The sequence below is a fragment of the Schistocerca serialis genome, chromosome 2, assembly GCF_023864345.2.
Source record: "Schistocerca serialis cubense isolate TAMUIC-IGC-003099 chromosome 2, iqSchSeri2.2, whole genome shotgun sequence".
Classification (NCBI taxonomy): domain Eukaryota; kingdom Metazoa; phylum Arthropoda; class Insecta; order Orthoptera; family Acrididae; genus Schistocerca; species Schistocerca serialis.
This window is the reverse complement of record NC_064639.1, coordinates 710,040,378-710,059,304: the sequence shown is the minus strand read 5'-3', so window position 1 is coordinate 710,059,304 and position 18,927 is coordinate 710,040,378. Positions and strand designations below refer to the sequence as shown.

General features: G+C 43.3%; 1 protein-coding gene across 1 annotated transcript in view; it reads right to left on the bottom strand.

Moving 5' to 3' along the window:
- Positions 1-17,824, bottom strand: part of LOC126456347 (damage-control phosphatase ARMT1-like) — a 144,016-nt gene extending 126,192 nt beyond the window's left edge. Inside the window, exon 1 of the mRNA XM_050092100.1 lies at positions 17,642-17,824. Within this exon, the coding sequence (XP_049948057.1) occupies positions 17,642-17,824 (183 nt within the window). The remainder of the gene's footprint in view (positions 1-17,641) is intronic.
- Between the last annotated feature and the right edge of the window lie 1,103 nt (positions 17,825-18,927).

Genomic DNA, 18,927 nt, shown 5'->3' with positions numbered 1-18,927 from the left:
GGGGACTACTCAAGAGGACGTCGTTATCAGGAGAAAGAAAACTGGCGTTCTACGGATCGGAGCGTGGAATGTCAGATCCCTTAATCGGGCAGGTAGGTTAGAAAATTTAAAAAGGGAAATGGATAGGTTAAAGATAGATATAGTGGGAATTAGTGAAGTTCGGTGGCAGGAGGAACAAGACTTTTGGTCAGGTGAATACAGGGTCATAAATACAAAATCAAATAGGGATAATGCAGGAATAGGTTCAATAATGAATAAAAAAATAGGAGTGCGGGTAAGCTACTACAAACAGCATATTGAACGCATTATTGTGGCCAAGATAGACACGAAGCCCACGCCTACTACAGTAGTACAATTTTATATGCCAACTAGCTCTGCAGATGATGAAGAAATTGATGAGATGTATGAAGAGATAAAAGAAATTATTCAGGTAGTGAAGGGAGACGAAAATTTAATGGTCATGGGTCACTGGAATTCGATAGTAGGAAAAGGAAGAGAAGGAACGTGGTAGGTGAATATGGATTGGGGCTAAGAAATTAAAGAGGAAGCCACCTGGTAGAATTTTGCACAGAGCATAACTTAATCATAGCTAACACGTGGTTCAACAATCATGAAAGAATGTTGTATACATGGAAGAACCCTGGAGATACTAAGAGGTTTCAGATAGATTATATAATGGTAAGACAGAGATTTAGGAACCAGGTTTTAAATTGTAAGACATTTCCAGGGGCACATGTGGACTCTGACCACAATCTATTGGTTATGAACTGTAGATTAAAACTGAAGAAACTGCAGAATGGTGGGAATTTAAGGAGATGGGGCCTGGCTGAGCTGAAAGAACCAGAGGTTGTAGAGAGTTTCAGGGAGAGCATAAGGGAACAATTGACAGGAATGGGGGAAAGAAATACAGTAGAAGCAGAATGGGTAGCTTTGAGAGATGAAATAGTAAAGGCAGCAGAGGATCAAATAGGTAAAAAGACGAGGCTAGTAGAAATCCTTGAGTAACAGAAGAGATACTGAATTTAATTGATGAAAGGAGAAAATAAAAAATGCAGTAAGTGAAGCAGGCAGAAGGGAATACAAACGTCTCAAAAATGAGATCGACAAGAAGTGCAAAATGGCTAAGCAGGCATGGCTAGAGGACAAATGTAAGGATTTAGAGGCTTATCTCACGAGGGGTAAGATAGATTCTGCCTACAGGAAAATTAAAGAGAGCTTTGGAGAAAAGAGAACAACTTGAATGAATATCAAGAGCTCAGATGGAAACCCAGTTCTAAGCAAAGAAGAGAAAGCTAAAAGGTGGAAGGAGCATATAGAGGGTCTATACAAGGGAGATGTACTTGAGGACAATATTATGGAAATGGAAGAAAATGTAGACGAAGATGAAATGGGAGATACGATACTGCGTGAAGAGCTTGACAGAGCACTGAAAGAACTGCGTCGAAACAAAGCCACGGGAGTAGACAACATTCCATTAGAACTACTGACGGCCTTGGGAGAGCCAGTCCTGACAAAACTCTACCATCTGGTGAGCAAGATGTATGAGACAGGCGAAATACCCTCAAACTTCAAGAGGAATATAATAATTCCAATCCCAAAGAAAGCAGGTGTTAACAGATGTGAAAATTACCGAACTATCGGTTTAATAAGTCACAGCTGCGAAATACTAACGCGAATTCTTTACAGACGAATGGAAAAACTGGTAGAAGCCGACCTCGGGGAAGATCAGTTTGGATTCCGTAGAAATGTTGGAAGACGTGAGGCAATACTAACCCTACGACTTATCTTAGAAGAAAGATTAAGGAAAGGCAAACCTACATTTCTAGCATTTGTAGACTTAGAGAAAGCTTTTGACAATGTTGACTGGAATACTCTCTTTCAAATTCTGAAGGTGGCAGGAGTAAAATACAGGGAGCGAAAAGCTATTTACAATTTGTACAGAAACCAGATGGCTGTTATAAGAGTCGAGGGGCATGAAAGGGAAGCAGTGGTTGGGAAGGGAGTGAGACAGGGTTGTAGCTTCTCTCCAATGTTATTCAATCTGTATATTGAGCAAACAGTAAAGGAGACAAAAGAAAATTTCGGAGTAGGTATTAAAATCCATGGAGAAGAAATAAAAACTTTGAGGTTCGCCGATGACATTGTAATTCTCTCAGAGACAGCAAAGGACTTGGAAGCGCAGTTGAACGGAATGGACAGTGTCTTGAAAGGAGGGTATAAGATGAACATCAACAAAAGCAAAACAAGGATAATGGAATATAGTCGAATTAAGTCGGGTGATGCTGAGGGAATTAGATTAGGAAATGAGACACTTAAAGTAGTAAAGGAGTTTTGCTATTTGGGGAGCAAAATAACTCATGATGGTCGAAGTAGAGAGGATATAAAATGTAGACTGGCAATGGCAAGGAAAGCGTTTCAGAAGAGGAGAAATTTGTTAACATCGAGTATTGATTTAAGTGTTAGGAAGTCGTTTCTGAAAGTATTTGTATGGAGTGTAGCCATATATGGAAGTGAAACGTGGACGATAAGAGTTTGTGGCACAACTTGACTAGGAGAAGGGATCGGTTGGTAGGACATGTTCTGAGGCATCAAGAGATCACCAATTTAGTACTGGAGGGCAGCGTGGGGGGTAAAAATCGTAGAGGGGTACCAAGAGATGAGTACACTAAGCAGATTCAGAAGGATGTAGTCTGCAGTAGGTACTGGGAGATGAAGAAGCTTGCTCAGGATAGAGTAGCATGGAGAGCTGCATCAAACCAGTCTCAGGACTGAAGACCACAACAACAACATGTGTATTTTAGTTTTGAAAACATTGTTGTAAACAAATAATGAGTTGTCACACCAATTTTTTATTTTATACAATCTGGCAACCATAGGTATGTGTGTGTCGTATTTCGTGCTACAGTGCGTGGGGGTTACATGTACCGGTATTTGAATTTGGGGCGTCTTTGCCGTGGTGGTTCCTCTGTAATTGTATCTTCCATGTCTGCACCGATTTTGCGACTGATGCCTGTCGTATCTCGCTCTAAGTTTCTAAATCGAAACTGTAGCGGTTCTATTCTTGTAATTTTATATACGTCGTTCCTGCTTGTTCACGAGTGTAGTCGCGCGAAGCTGCAGAGAAGGCGGCTTTCTGTTGCATGCAGTTTTTCTGCATACGATTCGGTATGCCGTCCGATGACTTAGTAAGTAATGTCAAAGTTCCATCAGGCTTTTTGCTGATGATGCTGTTGTATACACAGTAGTCGCCTCAGCGATACACATAGCCATCACAACGGAGGATATGTGTTGAGAGGCCAGGCAAACGTGTGGTTCCTGAAGAGGGGCAGCAGCCTTTTCAGCAGTTGCAAGGGTAACAGTCTGAATGATTGACTGATCTGACCTTGTAGCATCAACCAAAACGGCCTTGCTGTGCTGGTACTGCGAATGGCTGAAAGCAAGGGGACACTACAGCTGTAATCTTTCCCAGGGCATATAGATATACTGTATGTTTAAATGATGGTGGCGTACTTTGGAGGTAAAATAGTCCCCAACTCCAATGTCCGGGCGGAGACCACTCAGGAGGACGTCGTTATCAGCAGAAACAAAACTGGCATTCTATGAATCGAAACATGGAATGCCAGATCCCTTATTTGTGAAGGTAGGATAGAAAAGTTAAAAAGGGAAACGGATAGTTAAAAGTTAGGTATAGTAGGAATTAGTGAAGTTCGGTGGCAGGAGGAACAAGACTTCTGGTCATGTGAATGCAGGGTTATAAATACAAAATCAAATAATGGTAATGCAAGAGTAGGTTTAATAATGAATAAAAATAGGAACACGTATAAGCTACTAAGAACAGCATAGTGAGCGCATTATTGTAGCCAAGATAGACACGAAGCCCACGCCTACCACAGTAGTACAAATTTATATGCAAACTAGCTCCGCAAATGAATAGATTGAAGAAATGTATGATGCAATAAGGGAAATTATTCAGATAGTTAAGGGAGACGAAAATTTAATAGTCATTGGGGACTGGAATTCAATAGTAGGAAACGGAAGAGAGGGGAAAGTAGTAGGTGAATATGGACTGTGGTTAAGGAATGAAAGAGGAAGCTGCCTGATAGAATTTTGCACAGAGCATAACTTAATCATAGCTAACACTTGTTTTAAGAATCATGAAAGAAGGTGGTGTATATGGGAGAGGCCTGGAGACACTGGAAGGCAATAAACAGATTACATAATGGTAACAGAGATTTAGTAACCTGGTTTTAAAATGTAAGACATTTCCAAGGGTAGATGTGGACTCTAACCACAATTTATTGGTTATGAATTGTAGACTAAAACTGAAGAAACTGCAAAAAGGTAGGAATTTAAGAGATGGGACATGAATAAACTGAAAGAACTAGAGGCTGTAGAGAATTTCAGAGAGAGCATTAGGTAACGATTGACAAGAGCAGGGGGAAGAGATACAGTAAAGGAGAATGGGAAGCTTTGAGAAATGAAATAGTGAAGGGAGCAGAGGATCAAGTAGGTAAAAAAATGAGGGGTAGTAGAAACCTATGGGTAACAGAGGAGATAGTGAATTTAATTGATGAAAGGAGGAAATATAAAAATGTAGTAAATGAAGCAGGCAAAAAGGAATACAAAAGATTCAAAAATGAGAGACAGGAAGTGCAAAATGGCTAAGCCGGGATGGCTAGAGGACAAATGTAAGGATTTAGAAGCATGTATCACTAGGTGTAAGATAGATACTACCTACAGGAAAATCAAAGAGAACTTTGGAGAAAAGAGAACCACTTGTATGAATATCAAGAGCTCAGATGGAAAACCAGTCCTAAGTAAAGAAGGAAAGCAGGAAGGTGGAAGGAGTGTACAGAGTGAAGCGAAATTTGCGCACTCGGGCTTCGCAGTGCGACTCTTCACATGCCAGCGATAAAGGAAAGTCTCTCACATAATTTCGTCTGACGAGTACATCCGGCCGGCCGGAGTGGCCGTGCGGTTCTAGGCGCTACAGTCTGGAACCGCGTGACCGCTACGGTCGCAGGTTCGAATCAAGCCTCGGGCATGGATGTGTGTGATGACCTTAGGTTAGTTAGGTTTAAGTAGTTCTAAGTTCTAGGGGACTGATGACCACAGCAGTTAAGTCCCATAGTGTCAGAACCATTTGAACCATTTTGAGTACATCCGGCAGAAAAAGGACGTTAAGGAGTGGCAATCTGGCAACACTGTGTGAGAAGTACCTCTGTCAGCGGTTATACAGTTGCTGTAGTGGACAGAGTTTTGGCTTAGCATGCAGGACGTCGACAGTTCGATCCCGCGTTGAGGCATATGTTTTTTATTTGGTAAATGTAGTCGAAGTGGTGCGGTATCTGGCATCTTAATCGTCAACAGCAGTTACAGCTGGTCCTCTAGAGAACATTTGCACTTACGTACTACAATCGTAGAAATGTCAGATTGGTCAGCTATGAAAGAAGCCCTTTCCACTTCATCTACTAGTTGTGAAATCTGTTTTCTTTGTAACCTCCCCCAATGGCCCCACAGATTAGTACGAACTATTATTCTTACCTTGTTCAGGTCCATTACATTTCGTTAGTGCCTTACATTACCAGTAGGACTAGCAATGTGCTTTGCGAATAATGTCTAAACTCGGTTACTATTTGTATGTGTTATCACCATTGTCCCACTAATTATGCCTTTCAACATTGCGTCTGGTAACTGCATGCTGTTTAGCGCGTATCTCAATGCATTATTATTATTATTATTGTTCTAGCGATGGGATTGTGGAAACATGACGTCTATTACCATTAGGGAAACAATGTAATTTTAAACCGTACATTTCATAATTAGCGATGTTGGGATGAATCATGCAGAACAGTATCTGTCAGAGGGGTAAAGCGCGTTAGATGGTACAGTGCGCAGTACTGACGGCGTGTTTATACTGTATGCGCTGTCCACCAGACAGGGACTAGCTGCGTGCGCAGTAACGCGCCCGTGACAGACTCCAATGCACATGCATACATGAATCGAATTTTCTCATTGTAAACCTCTAAACTATACGGCATACACAAATGACGAATATGTCGACATGCTTCTGGTCCCTGCATCTGATAACAGGACTGGTGTTGCCACTCGTGAATAAGCTTCTAGATATCCTCGTCAACGCCATTGAGATAAAAATGTGTTCCGTTGTCTGGAGTTGTGCCTTTGGGAGTCCGGTTCTCTCCTACCACTATCGCGTGACAGAGGTCGTTCACAGACTCGCCGTACTCCATATACTGAGGAAGCTATTCTGAAGGTCATACACCAAGAACCTCAGCGAAGTACACGTAGTGTAGCAAGGTAGCTGCGTGTCTCGCAACACACGGTCGTTAACGTGCTGCACGAGCATGGGCTGCACCCCTATCATTATGCTTTCACGCAACACCTGCATCCTGCAGACCGCCATCAGCGGATGCAATTCTGTGAATGGTTCCAACTACAATAGGAAGCCAACGATGACGTCGTGAAGACCATAATATCGTCGGATAAGGAGCATTCGCTCGTGAGGGTTTCTTCAATATGCAAAGCCCCCACCATTGGTGTCAGGTTAAGCTGCACGTCACCCGCGACTGTGGATACCAACGTCTCGGCCGCAATATTGAGCGACAGATGTTTTGCACCTCCATTTTGCCTGACCGGTTGACTGCACATAGGTATCATACATATCTCTCAAACTATCTGCCTGATGCGCTGGAAGATGTACCACTACATGTTTGGCAGAAGATATGGTTCCAGCATAGTGGTGTACCTGCACACTCTGGAGTTAATGTGCGAACATTTCCAGGGAAATGGCTCAGACCTGGAGGTCTAGTTGTAGGGCCACCGCGTTCACCTGACCTAAATCCCCTGGATTTATTCCTGTGGGAACACCTGAAGGAGCACGTGTACTCTATTCCGCCGACGAATGTGGAGGAATTGGTAGCGCGTGTTCATGCTGCTCTTGTTACTCTGGAAGCAGTTTTGCTGTGAAGAGTTCAGAGCGGTATGATACGGCAGGTTGCGCACTGTTTGGACGTGCAGGGAGCTCTTTGAGCATCTGTTGATCTAAAGACGACGTATTCTGTTGTGAAGGTCATGCGGTCATTAATATAGACATTATTATTCTTACTGGTTGCTTATGTACGACACCTGAGTTGTTAATTACATGTAGTACAAATGACAAGTAGATGTTCTGTTATTGTACTGTGCTATCATCTTTAGCATCCCGAAATTGATATTGTTTTTGTAGTTGTTCTGTTCTGTGACAGGTAATTTGTTTCAACTGTCTATTTCCTATTTGTCTAACAACGTATTTGTTATGTTCAGCATTACAGAATGTTGTGACCTAAGAAATGGTGTATATTACAGTATGAAATATCAGAATGAAATTAGCAAATGAAAAAATGCGTCCCAACCCAGGATCGAACCTTCGACCTCCTACATTCCTGCATACTAACCCAAAACTCTATCCACTGCACCAACTGCACAGCGTAAGTAACATGGGCTGCCAGAAATAGTTAGCTAACATGTGGCTGAGGTGTTGCCAGACTGCCAGTCTTTAATGTCCTTTTTCTGACGGATGTACTCTCCAGACGAAATTTTGTCACAGAATTTTTTTTTTATCCCTGGCATCTGAGGAGTTGTGCTGGGAAGCTCGAGTGCACGAATTTCTCTTCACCCTGTATAGAGGGTCTAAACAAGGGCGATGTACTTGAGGGCAATGTTATGGAAATGGAATAGGACGTAGCAGAAGATGAAATGGGAGATGTGATACTGCATGAAGAATTTGACAGAGCACTGAAACACCTAAGTCAAAACACGACCCCGGGGCAACATTCCATTAAAACTACTGATAGCCTTGGGACAGCCAGCCAAGACAATACTCTTCCATCTGGTGAGCAAGATGTATAAGATAGACGAAATACCCTCAAACATCAAGAAGAACGTAATAATTCCAATCCCAAAGACAGCATGTGCTGACAGGTGTGAAAAATACCGAACTATCAGTTTAATAAGTCACGGTTGAAAAATACTAACACGTGTTCTTTACAGACAAATGGAAAAACTGGTAGAAGCCGACCTCGGGGAAGACCAGTTTGGATTCCGTAGAAATATTGGAACACGCGATTGACCCTAGGACTTATTTTAGAAGATAGGCTACAGAACGACAAACCTACGTTTCTAGCAATTGTAGACTTACAGAAAGCTTTTGACAATGCTGACTGGAATACTCTTTTTCAAATTCTGAAGACGACAGGGGTGAAATACAGGGAGCGAAAGGCTATTTACAATTTCTACAGAAACCATATGGCAGTTATAAGAGTAGAGGGGTATGAAAGGGAAGCAGTGATTGGGAAGGGAATGAGACAGTGTTATAGCATATCTCCGCCGTTATTCAATCTGTATATTGTGCAAGCAGTAACGGAAACAAAAGAAAAATTTGGAGTAGGAATTAAATTCCATGGAGAAGAAATAAAAACTTTGAGGTTTGCCGACGACACTGTAATTCTGTCAGAGACAGCAAAGGACCAGGAAGAGCAGCTGAACGGAATGGACAGCGTCTTGAAAGGTGGATATAAGATGAACATAAACAAAAGCCAAACGAGGATAATTGAATGTAGTCGAATTAATGCAGATGATGCTGAGGAAACTAGATTAGGAAATAAGACACTTAAAGTAGTAAATGAGTTTTGTTGATTGGGAAGCAAAATAACTGATGAATGTCGAAGTAGTGAGGATATACACTGTAGACCGGCCATGGAAAGAAAAGTGTTTCTGAAGAAGAGAAATTTGTTAACATCGAGTATTAATTTGAGTGTCAGGAAGTCTTTTCCGATATTTTTTGTATGGAATGTAGCCATGTATGGAAGTGAAACATGAACGATAACTAGTTGAGACAAGAAGAGAACAGAAGCTTTCGAAATGTGGTACTACAGAAGAATGCTGAGGATTAGGTGGATAGATCACGTAACTGATGAGAAGGTACCGAATAGAAATGGGGTGAAGAGCAATTTGTGGCTCAACTTGACTAGAAGAAGAGATCGGTTGGTAGGACATGTTCTGAGGCATCAAGGGATCACCAGTTTAGTATTGGAGGGAAGCGTGGAGGGTAAAAATCATAGAGGGAGATAAAGAAATGAATACACTAAGCAGATTCAGAAGGATGTAAGTTGCGACAGTTATTCGGAGATGAAGAGGCTTGCACAGGATAGAGTATCATGTAGAGCCGCATCAAACCAGTCTCTGGCCTGAAGACCACAACAACAACAACGTATTGCGAATATACAGCCAGAAAGACCCGCTGTTGTATGACTACAAGATTGCGGAACAATCACTGGAAGCAGTTACTTCCATAAAATATGTAGGAGTATATGTGAGGAGCGAGTTGAAGTAGAATGACCACGTGAAATTAATCGCGGGTACCGCAGACGCCAGCCAGACATTCATTGGAGGAATCCTCAAGGAGTGTTATCCAGCCACAAAGGAAGTAGCTTACAGAACAATCGTTCGACCAATAGCTGAATATTGCTTGGTGGTCTGGGATCCGTACCAGGTAGGATTCGTAGAAGAAATAGAGAAGATTCAAGGAAGAGGAACTTGTTTCGTGACGCTGTAGTAAGTGCGAAAGCGTCACGGAGATGCTCAGTCAATCTCAGTGGCATATACAGCAAGAGAGGTATCCTGCTTCACGGTGTGGTCTACCGTTAAAATGCCGAGAACGTTCGTAAGTGAAAGAGTCAACTAATACATTGCTTCCGCGTACCTGTATCTTGCAAAAAGACCATGAAGATAAAGTTAGAGAGAATCAAGACCACACTGACTCTTATCAGTAATCATTCTTCCCGCGACCCACGCGCGACTGCAAAAGGAAAATCCAGAAGTGACACTGTTACACAAAGTACCCTCCGCCACACACCGTAAGTGACTTGCGGAGTATCGATGTAGATGTAGACGAGTTTATGAAAACGTGTTTCCCATGTAGATCTTGTGAAACGTTTATGTACATCTGCAAGCAATTAGCTCCAACTGCCGTAAATAGCGGCCCTCAAATGGCAAGCAAGGCAGAGTCCAGCGAGCATAAAATTTCCAGCAAGTAACAGAGTTCCAGAGCGAGAGGAGTTCCAGATCGAGCGGCCTCGGATGACCAGCAGCCTACACCAAATCCTATTTAAGTGAGAATTATCTTGAGTTAAGCATGTACACCAAGAATGACTTGCAAAAGCTTGCCTGTACATACTTGTGGACTAGGGTTGTTGGTTTCCATCGCACATTTGTCTACATGTACTTACACTGATGAGCCAAAGCATTATGACCACTGCCAACCGCGACGCTGGATGGCGCCTGGTGGTTCAAATGTGTGAAATCTTATGGGACTCAACTGCTAAGGTCATCAGTCCCTAAGCTTACAAACTACTTAACCTAAATTATCCTAAGGACAAACAAACACACTCATGCCTGAGGGAGGACTCGAACCTCCGCCGGGAGCAGCCGCACAGCCGCCTGGTGGCTTTGCGGGCACGTCTACATCTGCATCTACTTCTATACTTCGCAAGGGTACCTTGAGTACCTCTATCGGTTCTCCCTTCTATTCCAGTCTCGTATTGTTCGTGGAAAGAAAGATTGTCGGTATGCCTCTGTGTGGGCTCTAATATCTCTGATTTTATCCTCTTGGTCTCTTCGCGAGATATACGTAGGAGGGAGCAATATACTGCTTGACTCCTCGGTGAAGGTATGTTCTCGAAACTTCTACAAAAGCCCATACCGAGCTACTGAGCGTCTCTCTTGTAGAGTCTTCCACTGGAGTCTATCCATCATCTCCGTAATGCTTTCGCGATTACTAAATGATCCTGTAATGAAGCGCGCTGCTCTCCGTTGGATCTTCTCTGTCTCTTCTATCAACCCTATCTGGTACGGATCCCACACTGCTGAGCAATATTCAAGCAGTGGGCGAACAAGTGTACTGTAACCTACTTCCTTTGTTTTCGGACTGCATTTCCTTAGGATTCTTCCAATGAATCTCAGTCTGGCGTCTGCTTTACCGACGATTAATTTTGTATGGTCATTCTATTTTAGATCACTCATAATGCCTACTCCCAGACAATTTATGGAATTAACTGCTTCCAGTTGCTGACCTGCTATATTGTAGCTAAATGATACAGCACCTTTCTTTCTATGTATTCGCAGCACTTTACACTTGTCTACATTGAGATTCCATTGCCATTCCCTGTACCATGCGTCAATTCGTTTCAGATCCTCCTGCATTTCAGTAAAATTTTCCATTGTTACAACCTCTCGATATACTACAGCATCATCCATAAAAAGCCTCACTGAACTTCCGATGTTATCCACAAGGTCATTTATATATATCGTGCATAGCAACGGTCCTACGACACTCCCCTGCGGCACACGTGAAATCACTCTTACTTCGGAAGACTTCTGTCTGTTGAGAATGACATGCTGCGTTCTGTTATCTAGGAACTCTTCAGTCCAATCACACAATTGGTCTGAAAGTGCATATGCTCTTACTTTGTTCATTAAACGACTGAGGGGAACTGTATCAAACTCCTTGCGGAAGTCAAGAAACACAGCATCTACCTGGGAACCCGTGTCTATGGCCCTCTGAGTCTCGTGGACGAACAGTGCAAGCTGGGTTTCACACGATCGTCTTTTTCGAAACCGATGCTGATTCCTACAGAGTAGATTTCTAGACTCCAGTCTCCACATGACGCGATAACAAAAGAGTGTAAGCGCAGCAGGCACAGACGAGGGATCAGTCTAGCGAAGGTATGTGCTGCAGACGGGGAAATCCATTGGGATAAGAGACTTTGACAAAGAGCAGATTATTATTAGGCAGAGCCTGTGAACGAGTATCTCGAAAAGGGTAAAGCTGGTCGAATGTTCATGTGCTACTGTCGTTCAGTCTCTACAGAAAGAGGCAGAAGGACAGTGAGACTACCGCTAGGGGCTCAATGGTTGGACGTCTACAGCTCTTCACAGAACGTGGGGTTCGGAGGCTTGTCTGCTCTGTAAAGTAGGTATATGGTGCTCTGCGGCATCTCTGCGGAAAGAGCACAATTCTGGTGCCCGCACGAGCGTTTCGGAGCACACCGTTCATCGTACATAGTTGAACATGGAACTCCGCAGCAGACCATCTACGTGTTCACATGCTGACCCAACGACATCGTCAATTACGATTTCAGTGGATACAGGACCATCAAGATTCGACCGTAGATCAATTGAAACGTGTCGGCTCTTTGGGTGAATCACATTTCTGCTATACTAGGTCGACGGTCGTCTCCACAAACACCGTCATCGAGGTAAGCGGCGGCTCGAAACGTGCAGCGCGCCAGTCACGCAAACTGACGGTATCAGTTTTATGCTGTGGGAGACATTCCCCTGCACTTGCATGGGACTTGTGGTAGTAATCGAAGAGAGACTGACAACTGTGAACCACCTACATCCTTTCATGCTTGATGTCTTCCCCGACGACGATGTCACCTTTCATCAGTATAATTGTCCTTATCTCGGAGCCATAACCGTGCTACAGTGGTCTGAGGAGCATTATAGTGAACTCACGTTGATGTCTCGGTGACTAAACTGGGGTGATCTAAATCCTATGGAACCCATCTGTGTCGCTGTCGGGTGCCATCAACACATGCCCCCGTTATTTACGCGAATTACATGCCCTGCGCGTAGACGTCTAATGCCACATACCTCCACAAACCTACCACTAAACTGTCGGATCCGTGATACGCGCCGGCCGGAGTGGCCGAGCGGCTCTAGGCGCTACAGTCAGAACCGCGCGACCGCTACGGTCGCAGGTTCGAATCCTGCATCGGGCATGGATGTGTGTGATGTCCTTAGGTTAGTTAGGTTTAAGTAGTTGTAAGTTCTAGGGGACTGATGACCGCAGAAGTGAAGTCCCATAGTGCTCAGAGCCAATTGAACCGTGATACGCAGAATCAGTGATGTATTTCGTTCCAATGACGGATGAACAAGCTATTAAGCAAATGGTAATAGTTTTCTGGCTCGTCAGTTTATCAGGTGTAGAAGTATGAAACCGTTATTTCCCTATAGATGGTGCTAGCCGTCAGTCTAGGGCCCGTGAGACCGCGTCTGCTGCGCCATCTGCTTCCTGTAACGGCTGACGGCGAATGTCAACACACAGTAACCCAACCCAAGTTCCATACAGCGGTATCTGTTTCAAACCCATAAGCATGTCGAGTTTTGTGCCTACGAACTACGATTTGCGGATAGCATTGGTTTTCTGTTATCATTTGAAGAAAACTGCTGCAGAATCGTATCGAATGCTTGTCGAAGCCTTCGGCGAACATGCTCTTGGGAAAACACAGTGTTTCCAGTGGTACAAAAAAATCAAAAGTGGTGAAACGACGAGCGCGTGAAACCACCGAAAAAGTTGGAAGACAACGATTTACAGACTTTATTTGATGAAGATGATACTCAAACTCAACAGGAACTCGCAGAACAATTGAATGTGATGCAGAAAGCCGTTTCTCTTCGGTTGAAAGCTATGGGAAAGGTGCAGAAAGTGGGAAAATGGGTTCCGCATGAACTGAATGAAGACGGCAAGCAAGTTGAAAGACCGCTTGTGAAATGCTGCTCGCCAGATAGAAAAGAAAGTCGTTTCTCCATCGAATAGTGACAGGTGATGAAAAATGGATATATTTTGAGACTCCTAAGCGTCGTAAATCATAGGTAAATTCAGGCAAATCATCGACATCCACTGCAAGACCAAATCGCTTTGGAAAGAATACAATGTTGTGAGTTTGGAGGGATCAGAAGAGTATCACCTTTTATGAGCTGCTAAAACCTGGTGAAACCGTTAACACTGATCGCTACTAACAGCGAATGATCGATTTAAATCGAGTATGACGTGAAAAGCGACCGGAATATGGAAAAAGGCAACACGAAGTCATACTGATCCATGATAACGTCCCATCACACACAGCAAAACGGGTCAGGGAAAAGATCGAGGCATTCAGTTGGGAAATACTAGGGCATGTGGCTTATTCTCCAGACTTGGCTCCGTCCAGTTGTCATCTGTTTGCGTCACTGGCACACACTCTCGCTGAACAACACTTCAAACGTATGAAAGTGTACGAAAATGGCTCGCTGACTGGTTCGCTTCAAAAAGAGAACTCTTTTTTCAGCATGGAATTCATAGCCTTTTGGAGAGGTGTGAAAAATGTATAAATAGTAATGGTGATTATTTTGAATAAAATATTGTTTATCAGTTTCAAACAACAGACATGTAATTATTGCAACCAAATTCCGGTTTCATACTTCTACACCTGGTATTAGAGAATTTAGTAAGCCTCATACAAGTTTTACACTTACTGAGGTTATACGCTAGTGTCTACACTCTTCCACATGTTCATTGCAAATACATGAAGAAGCGATAACAAGCAGACCAGTAAGACAACCAGAGTCCCTTTCCCTATCAGCACCATGTCTACCTCTATATGCTAACATCCATGTCTTTCTGTCTCCAACCATAGAGCCCTGAAAAATCCCGCCACCCTTACACTCCTTCACACAGCCGCTCATGTACCAAGAAACGGATGATCTCAAATCCAAAGTCTCTTCTAATCTCAGTCTGAGCGTCTAAGAACCTCGTGACCGACGACTTGTTACGACAGCCTGATGTCTCCTGCAGATAGCTAAATTTCCGACCAGACTGCTTATTAGTTTTAATTATGCCATAAGAAATGAGGCACAATTTCTGAAATTGACCCCTTTATTTTTCTTGTGTATGAGCTTTCAAGGTTACGGGAAAAATGACATATGGAACGACCAAAGGAAGAAGGAAAAGTAAGAAAACAGTAAGTGTGTGAGGCGGTGATTAGCTCAGCTGTCTACACATACATCTACGTGATTACTCTGCTATTCACAATAAAGTGCTTGGCAGAGGGTTCAATAAACCACCTTCATGCTGTGTGTCTACCGTCCCACTCTCGAACGGCACGCGGGAAAAATGAGCACATAAATTTTTCTGTGCGAGCCCTGATTTCTCTTATTTTATCGTGATGACAGGGTGTATATGACCCGGGACAACCGGGAGATCCGGGAAAAACCCGGGAATTTTTCCATCCAGGAGAAAACCGGGAAAAACCCGGGAATTTTTTAGAATTCCGGGAATTTTTCATTGTTTTAGTTTTCAGTTAAATTTTTGTGATTTTGACTAGTAAGAACCAATACTCTAACAAAGGATATTATTGTATCCCACTACTGCAGAATGATACTGCAGCAACAAAACATGAACGTGAGAAAAAAAACCGAAAATAAAACTTAAGTTGCATAGGAAATGCGCCGTATTCAACAACAAAAAAGTACTCATACAAGCGTCTGCCAATAGTAAAGTGTGTCAAAGGCTTTAGGAACACTATGCAATACTTTATAACAACAAATTGCCTCCGATGAGCGTGACATGACAATTGTTAAATTAGATTCGTTTCAGCAGTTGCGGGCGGGCTCTTGTGCATGCGCAGTTGAGTCGCGTATGAGTAGTACCTTCTCCCGCTTCTGGTTTCGGAAGTGTGGCTCGGCACCACTACTTAATATTGCCCCGGTTTAGAAATATTGTAGATCCGGGGCTGATGCACAGAGCAGTCCGAGTTGTGGTTGGGAGGTGGGTCGTCTCCACGTGACCTGTGTTTACGTTCAGTGGTTTTGTTGTTTCCTCTTCGTTTATTGCTCTCACCTTAAATGATAAAAAAAACGGATTTTTGTGGCCGGGAGCTATCAAATGAATTAAAATACGTTTGCATAATTACAGCAGGCAAAAATATGTTTATAGTTCCAGATTTTATTTCCACCTTTGACAGTCAAGCGTTAATCGCCTTAGAGAACAATGAAGTTATTTTTGCTGGTTTGCTAAAGAGATTTGGCTTTCATTAATCCTTTCAACTGAGGCAGTCAATTTATTTGAAACAAAGTGTTTAATTTCACACTATTGGCTAGTTTCAACTGTTCGCTGCATTTCAAGTGCACGCATGGCATTATGCTATAATAAAGAACCAAACATGAGTATTGGTACTCCAAGAAAATTTACTTACGGATGTGCATTTTAAGCCGAATTATGCACTTTAGTGTGGTTCGCGAATTCCCGACGGTCTTGAAGTATCCTTTGGTGTCTTGTTTCTTTTATGACATAATGTAAGATCTTTTAATGTCTTACACGTACGAACATATGGGCTGCCTGTGTCATCGTAGCTGCGCAAGCGCGGTGACGCCAGTTATCTGGCGCTTTCTTGCAATTGGTGAAACGCACCTATTTCTAACAGGTCGCGGGAAAATATTGGGATGGTGGTTACAAAAGCGTTACATTCAAAGCAGATTTCCTTTTACGCAAGATGAATTATGTGCGAGAATGTACGATGAATTTCTTAAATCACAAAGCGTTTGGCTCTCATTTAAAAATCAACTCTTTGAGGACGACCATTTAGAAGTATTTCGAGCCCAGAAGATGAGACATTTGCGTCATTATTAAAAATTTTACTGGCACATTTGTGTGTGCATCATGAGTGCAACCCGCGCAAAAAAGATAAACATTATATGTGGAAACTTAGCTTCTCTTCCAACTTATTAATCTTCAAGACCAATATTATATGTGAATGCTAAACCATTAACTTTTCTTGTTTGTGTATTCGCGCTACTTAAGAGTTATCTTGCTATTGGCTGACTACATCACGCGTCCTATTGCTGTCATCAGCTGGCGAGATCATGTGAATGAGCTATGACGCTTACAAAAGCGCATCGCAATCTCAATTTCAATGCTTCGGAAAGTGACATGCGTTATTTGGTGGCATTCAGATTTATACCTATGTAATACGAAAATATGCAGCGTACATGTTGCTGCACATCAAAGGTCTTTCAAAACGTGCTTTTCCCCCTGTGTTTCGTTTTCAAAAGTGCAAGGAAATTCTACATCGGTATATAAAACCATAAACATTTAAAGGATTGATGACTTTTACAGTGCCGAGGAAGAGTATACTGTCACTTTACATAGAAAAAGTGTATTTTCATCCGGGAGAAAGTGTATTTTTAACCGGGAAATGCGGGAAAAATCCGGGAATTTTTTTTTCTAGTCCACGTATACACCCTGGATGATCATTTCTCCCTACGTAGGTGGGTGCCAACAGAATGTTTTCGCAATTGAAGGAGAAAACTGGTGATTGACATTTCATAAGAAGATCCCGTCGCAATGAAAAACACGCTTGATTTAATGATTCCCACTCCAATTCACGTATCATGTCTGTGACACTATCTCCCCTATTTCGCGATAGCACAAAACGAGCTGCCCTTCTCTATACTTTTTCGATGTCATCCGTCAGTCCCATCTGATGCGGATCCCACACCTCACAGCAGTACTCCAGAATAGGGAGGACAACTGTGGTGCAAGCAGTCTCTTTAGTAGACCTGTTGCACCTTCTAAGTGTTCTGCCAAGGAATTGCAGTCTTTGGTTTGCTCTACCTATAATATTATCTATGTGGTCGTTCCAATTTACGTTATTTGTAATTGTAATCCCTAAGTATTTAGTTGAATTTACAGCCTTCAGATTTGTGTGACTTATCGCGTAATCGAAATTTAGCTGATTTCTTGAACTGCTACGTTTGGGCATACCTCCTTGCAGAGGGTCTCGACGTCCGCGCCGCCCGGTGGGCTCTCGCGGAGAGAGGCCATGGTATGCTCCAGGATGTCTGGGTTGCGGCTGGTCATCGAGAAGTAGGCGAAGCTCTGCCGGAAGCGCGCGGACAGCGGCAGCCCCACAGGCGTCTCCGCGTCCACCACGGTTGGCGTCGGCATCTGCCATATGCAACAGGCCCTGCAGCGTTGCTACACAAAACCGAGGGTAGTCCTGGCTGTTGCAGGAGCTGCGGTATACGAAGAATAGTAGTGAGTAGTTTGACAGAGCACTGAAAGACCTAAGCCGAAACAAAGCCCCAGGAGTAGACAACATTCCTTTAGAACTACTGACAGCCTTGGGAGAGCCAGCCCTGACAAAACTCTACCATATGGTGAGCAAGATGTATGAGACAGGCGAAATACCCTCAGACTTCAAGAAGAATGTAATAATTCCAATCCCAAAGAAAGCAGGTGTTGGCAGATGTGAAACTTACCGAACTATCAGTTTAATAAGTCACAGCTGCAAAATACTAACGCGAATTCTTTACAGACGAATGGAAAAACTGGTAGAAGCCGACCTCGGGAAAGATCAGTTTGGATTCCGTAGAAATGAAACTTCCTGGCGGATTAAAACTGTGTGCCGGACCGAGACTCGAACTCGAGACCTTTGCCTTTCGCGGGCAAGTGCTCTACCGACTTTTTTTTTCTTTTTCATTTTGTTCTGTATTGTTCGTTGCGTTGAGTATGCGCGGACATCAGAAGACAACCGTTCGAGTTGATTGTTGATTCTTTTTCTTAGTTTTTTTATTACAGAGAGCGAGCAGCCCTCTGACCGAACACTCTGAGCTACCCAATCACGACTCACGCCCCCTCCTCACAGCTTCACTTCTGCCAGTACCTCGTCTCCTACCTCCCAAACTTTACAGAAGCTCTCCTGCGAACCTTGAGTCTTGCTTGGGTAGCTCAGTCGGTAGAAAACTTGCCCGCGAAAGGCAAAGGTCCCGAGTTCGAGTCTCGGTCCGGCACACAGTTTTAATCTGCCAGGAAGTTTCATATAAGCGCACACTCCGCTGCAGAGTGAAAATCTCATTCTGGAAACATCCCCCAGGCTGTGGCTAAGCCATGTCTCCGCAATATCCTTTCTTTCAGGAGTGCAAGTTCTGCAAGGTTCGCAGGAGAGCTTCTGTTAAGTTTGGAAGGTAGGAGACGAGGTACTGGCAGAAGTAAAGCCGTGAGGAGGTGGCTTGAGTCGTGCTTGCATAGCTCAGATGGTAGAGCACTTG